Source organism: Panthera onca, chromosome C1 (genome assembly GCF_046562875.1).
Source record: "Panthera onca isolate mPanOnc1 chromosome C1, mPanOnc1 haplotype 2, whole genome shotgun sequence".
In the NCBI taxonomy this organism is placed as follows: Eukaryota; Metazoa; Chordata; class Mammalia; order Carnivora; family Felidae; genus Panthera; species Panthera onca.
Window position 1 is genome coordinate 175595782 of NC_138346.1, and position 6000 is coordinate 175601781.

The 6000-nt window shown below is 37.0% G+C and overlaps 1 protein-coding gene across 1 annotated transcript in view; it reads right to left on the bottom strand.

The window, feature by feature from the left end:
- C8A (complement C8 alpha chain) overlaps window positions 1-4468 on the bottom strand; it is a 69121-nt gene extending 64653 nt beyond the window's left edge. Inside the window, exon 1 of the mRNA XM_060625451.3 lies at window positions 4287-4468. Coding sequence (XP_060481434.1) covers window positions 4287-4363 — 77 coding nt within the window. The 5' untranslated portion in view covers window positions 4364-4468. The remainder of the gene's footprint in view (window positions 1-4286) is intronic.
- Window positions 4469-6000: the final 1532 nt, after the last annotated feature.

The following is a 6000-nucleotide window of genomic DNA, read 5'->3' on the forward strand; positions in this document are numbered from 1 at the left end:
ATGTCCAGTCTTGCCACTTCTATCAGCATAGAACGGAAGGTTCAACCCAGGACAATTAGGCAAGAAAAAGCAGTAAAAGTAATCCAGATTGGAAAGGGAGAAGTAAAGTATCTCTATTTGCAGATGCCATAATCTTGTACATAGATAATTATAAGAAATCCACAAACAATATTATAACTAATAAATTATTTCAGCAAACTGCAGGATATGAAAACAATGTACAGAAACAACTGTATTTCTATATACTAGCAATAAACAATCTGACAATGATATCCAGGAGTCAATCTCATTTACAATAGCCTCAAAAATATTTAGGAATAAATTTAACAAAGGAAGTATCAGACATACACTGAAAAGTATAAAATATCATAGAAAAAAATTAAAGAAGACCTAATTAAGTAAAAAGAAAGCCAATATTCATGGAATGGAAGACTTGGTATTAAGGTGAAAACACTCCCCACACTGATCTGATCTGTAAATTCAATGCAATGCAATTTCAAAATCCCAGGGGTTTTTGTTGTTGCAAAATTGGCAAACTGATCCTGATACTCATATGAAATTGCAACCCAGAATAGCCATTAAAAATAAAGAACAAAGTTGGAGGATTCATACTTTCCGATTTCAAAACTTAACTACAATTGGGTGGCTCAGTCAGTTAAGTGTCAGCCCTTGATTTCGGCTCAAGTCATGATTTCACAGTTCTTGGGTTTGAGCCCGAGTCAGGCTCTGTGCTGACAGTTCAAAGCCTGCTTAGGATTCTCTCTCTCTCCCTCCCTCTCTGCCCCTCCCCTGCTCTCTCTCTCTCAAAATAAATAAACTTTAAAAATAAATAAATAAAGTATGAAGAGTCAGATAATTTAAAATAAAATTTGGGGAAAAACTCACCACACAAACAATAATCATAAGAAAGTAAGAATATGATATTAATAATAGACTGCAGACCAAAAACAATTGCTACGGATAATGAAAGTCTTTCATAATGATAAGGGGGAAAATCATCAAGAAGTCATACTAATTCTAAATATAGATAGCTAGATAGATGTAGATAATAGAGCTTGAAAATACATGAAGCAAAAATTGAAGGAACTGAAAGGAGAAGTAGACAAATCCACAAATATAGCTGGAGATTGCAATATCACTTCCTCAGTAATTAATAGAACAAGGAGATGAAAAGTTGAGCAACATTAACAACCAACTTGATTTAATGACTTAGCACTACACCCAACAACAAAGAAATATACACTTTTGAGCACACATTATATATTCACTAAGAAATCCTATTTTTTTATCATAAAACAAATCTCAATAAATTAGAAGGATTGAAAATTGTTTAAACTTTTTAAAGCAACACACATGCTAAATGTATTATTTATATAAAATATTTGAGGTTGGATATGACAACTTATTTTCATCACCATTGTTTTAAAATGTTTTTTCTCAACCCCATTTTTTGTTATTCTTTTATTTGTTTGTTTGTTTGTTTTTATATATAATTTATTGTCAAGTTAGCTAACATACGTACGATGTGCTCTTGGCTTCAGGAGTAGATTCCCATGATTCATCACTTACATGAAACAACTAGTGCTCATCCAACAAGTGCCCTCCTCAATGCCTATCACCCATTTTCCCCACCTCCCTACCCCACTTCCTTCCACCATTAGTTTGTTCTCTGTATATAAAAGTCTCTTACAGTTTGCCTCTCTCTCTGTTTGTAACTATGTAGTTTTTTTTCTTTCCCTTCCCCCATGGTGTTCTGTTAAGTTTCTCAATTTCCACATGAGTGAAAACATATGATACCTGTCTTTCTCTGACTGATTCATTTCACTTAGTGTAATACCCTCCAGTTCCATACACGTTATTGCAAATGGCAAGGTTTCATTCTTTTTCATTGCCAAGTAGTATTCCAGTGTGTGTGTGTGGGTGTGTGTGTGTGTGTGTGTGTGTATACCACATCTTCTTTATCCATTCATCAGTTGAAGGACATTTGGGCACTTTCCATAATTTAGCTATTGTTGAATGCTGCTATCAACGTTGGGGTGCATGTGCCCCTTTGAATCAGCACTCCTGTATCCTTTGGATAAATTCCTAACTATTGCTAGCTCATAAGATAATTCAATCTTTAATTTTTTGAGCCACTCTGTTTTCCAGGGTGCTGTACCAGTTTGCATTCCCACCATTGATACAAGAGGGTTCCCTTTTCTCCATATCCTCACCAACATCTGTTCTTTCCTGAGTTGTTAATTTTAGCCACTCTGACTGGTGTGAGGTGGTATCTCAGTTTTTATATTAAGAGTTAATAATAGGGGCACTATGGTGGCTCAGTTGGTTGAGCATCTGACTTCAGCTCAGGTCACGATCTCATGGCTCATGAGTTCATGAGCCCCTGTGTTGGGCTTGTACTCACGGCTCAGAGCCTAGAGATTGCTTTGGATTCTGTCTGTTTCTCTCTGCCCCTCCCCTGCTCACACTCTGTCTCTCTCACCCCAAAAAAATCAACATTTAAAAAAAATTGTTTGAGTTTATAATAAGCAAATGGTAAAGAAGACCTTATAAAAATAAAAGTATAAAACTGTATTTAAAAATATAAAATTTAAGAAGTATAATTTATTTCAAAGTATAAAATGTATTTTAAAAATAAAATAAATTTTACTGAAAAAATTAATTAAATTAATTAAAATATAAATGTATAGAATCTGTTTTCGCTGTGAGGGTTCACATAAGATTTTATTGGGGGAAAAAAGCATGCCACTGTTAAATTTTTTAAATGTTTTGAAATCACTGACCAGTCTTGAAGATCCATGCCAATTGGCACATTATACATTTGTTCTGTCTGACTTTTGTCAACCAACAGAGAGAATGGACAAAAACAAAATGTGACCATAACAATCACACAAAACTGCTCGCGATAGCCAGCATTAAACTGAGTGCCTCCTCAGGACTAGGCGTTGTCCTAAGTACCTTCATCCATTTTTTTTCTCTTAATTTCCTCCCATTTTACTGCTCAGAACACTTACATAACTTGCCTGAGATCACACAGACAGTAAATACCAGGGCCATAATTTGAACCCAACAAAATTATTTCACCATGTACTTTTCCATTTTCAAAGCAAGGGTCAGATATACTGGCATTAGATACAAAGACCTCATGATTTCCTACTTCAGCACTTTGTAAAGTATTTAATTGGTTCTCTTTTGCCTTGACTTCAAATTTGCCTCTTCACTGGTCTGTCTTGTTTGATAAGTTCATCAAACATCAAGACTCTTTGTTCATTTTCAAAAAGGATTACAATGAGAAGCTTTTATAATTAAGAGTATCTCAGCAGAGATTTCCTTCACTACCGTTCTCTTGCCTTTTATCTCCTAATTCTTAGAGGTAAATTTTCTGATTTTTCAAAGGTGTTTTTGCTTTAAATACAAATTGCAAATTAAGTGCTTATAAAAATGTCTTTCCCCCTTCTGAACTGTTATGTAAAGGAAATCGCTCTTGCTCTAGCATTTAAAAGCAATGATTCAAAATTAAATCACTCAATAAGAATTTGACTAAAATAGCTCAACTTAAAATCTTCCGTGTTTGGGAGACAAAGACTGCTTTCATGCTATCCCAAAGCTGAAATAAGGGACCCTTTAAGCACCACAAAATACTTGATGTTAAGATATAAAAACCTGAAGCCGGGTTGGACGATTCAAGGAAATGAAATGGGCAAAATTGCAATGTACATATGAAAATATCAGTTTCATCCATTTCCCTACAGCAAAAGGTAAATTCATTGTAAGAATGAAATGACCCAGCATCTCTACAGTTTTGGCTTTCCCAGGATGAGGTTATTAACATTATCTGATTGTATCCGCCCTGAAACACTATGAGAGGGAATTTGTAAGACTCACAAATGGATAAGTAGAGGTTGATTGTCCAACATTACTCAAGAGGATTATTATTTATTAAGCTGAGTATATTTTATATCTAGGACCTTATTTCATATTCATTGACTCTTATAGACAAGGCAGCATTACCCTCATTTCCAGATAGGGGAATTGAAGTTCTAAGAGATTAAATGATCACTCCAGATTCCCCAACTCTTGAGTATTAGATCGGTGGTCTGTAGACCGATCCATCTGACTCCAAGGGCATGTTCTTTTCACTGTCCTGCACTCCTTCGCCGGACCCGTGATAACATGAAAAGAAGTCACATTCTATCCTAGAGTAACTTGTTGCAAACATGGAAGTGCCTTCGCTCCCTACCAGGTGATCCCTCTGTGCAAATTTTGCAGATTTAGGGCCAACTCACCGGTTCACCTTCTCCTGGATAGTTGCCCCAGGCTGACAAGTCATCAAAGACAGGATGAAAACAGCAGCAAGAAGCATCTCAACCACCCTGTATCACTTAGAAGGAATAAAACTAGTCAGAGAGTTGGAGTGAAAGATGTCTTTGCGCCGGGACCTGTACGAGCCATCGAATGTTCGGAACTAACAGAATTCACTCAATTCTCATTGAGATGTGGTTAATTAGTGACTAGGGTATTGATTAGCCAAACACCCTAAAATCCAGGACACCAAAGGTCACTGTTTTTCAAACCTTTTGAAAAGTAATATCCATATGGTTGAGGAAAGGAGGATTTTTAGCCAATACCAGTTTAGCAAGGAAGTCTTCTTTTCGGAATGAGGCAAAGCCAAATCAAGATACAGTTGCAGAATTCGTGGGTCTTTTTGAGTGGCTCTTGGAACTTGTGAAGTCAGATCAATTTGTTTTGCAAGACTTACACAAGGATAATACTGGTGTATGAACTCGTTTGTAAACAGCCGCCAAAACATAGGAGATGCTGATAGTTACATAAAGATTCTACAATGTATTGCCAGACATCTGGAGCCTGAGAGCTGTGGTAATTGAATGGACCTTCCACTTTTCATCTAGACATTAGATATCATTAAGATCCAGCATATTTGTGTCTTGAGGGGACCAGATGTCTTCAATAGACATCTCCAGAAGCATTCTCTAGAATTATAGTAACAGCCACACATCTGCACGGATATCATACCTATATACATCCTCTTACTCTTCCAGACATATTCATAAATTAATTAAGTAAGTAGAGATGGAGAGACAGAAAATAACTGAACATGTGGCAGGCATTTCATATGTCTTATTTTACTGAATCCTCACAAGTCAACAAGATAGAAATGATTAATTTCATTTTGCAGTTCAAATGGAGGTTCAGAGAGGTTAAGTAACTTGTCAAGGATGTACAGCTGTCTTTTTTTTTTTTTAATTTTTTTAATGTTTATTTATTCTTGAGAGAGAGACCGACAGAGACAGAACGTGAATGGCGGGGGGCGGTGGGGGGGGGGGGGCAGAGAGAGAGGGAGACGCAGAATCCGAAGCAGGCTCCAGGCTCTGAGCTGTCAGCACAGAGCCCACCGCGGGGCTCAAACTCACCAACTGCGAGATCATGACCTGAGCTGAAGTCGGACGCTCAACCGACTGAACCACCCAGGTGCCCCTGTACAGCTGTCTTAATATCTTTGGGAACACTTAGATTCTCTCATTAGCAGGAGAGAATTATTAATCTCAAATTATTATTAATCTCAAATACAGTTATGAAAAGTTTTAATGAACAAATTGTATGCTTAAGAAATATGTATCTGAATTAAATGTGGAGATATTAGTAAGGTGCTCAGTTGTTACTGCCTCTATTTTTTTTTTTTTTTTTCCAGAGACTTAAGTTAACATTTGACAAAAGCAAAGACTGATTCTGGATCCTAGAAAGTCTCTGAAGTCCCTGATTTCTGTGTTCCCCTCCCCCCTATAAAAGTGGCCTCAACTAGAGGTGATTTTGCCCTTCAGAGGACATTGGCAATGTCCAGAGACATTTATGGTTGTCACAACTTTGGAGGTTGTGACACTGGCATCTACTAGGTGCGAAGCATCCTACAATGCACAGGGCAGGACCCATTCCCTCCACCCCCCCCCCCCCAACAAAGAATGATCTAGCCCAAATATCAAT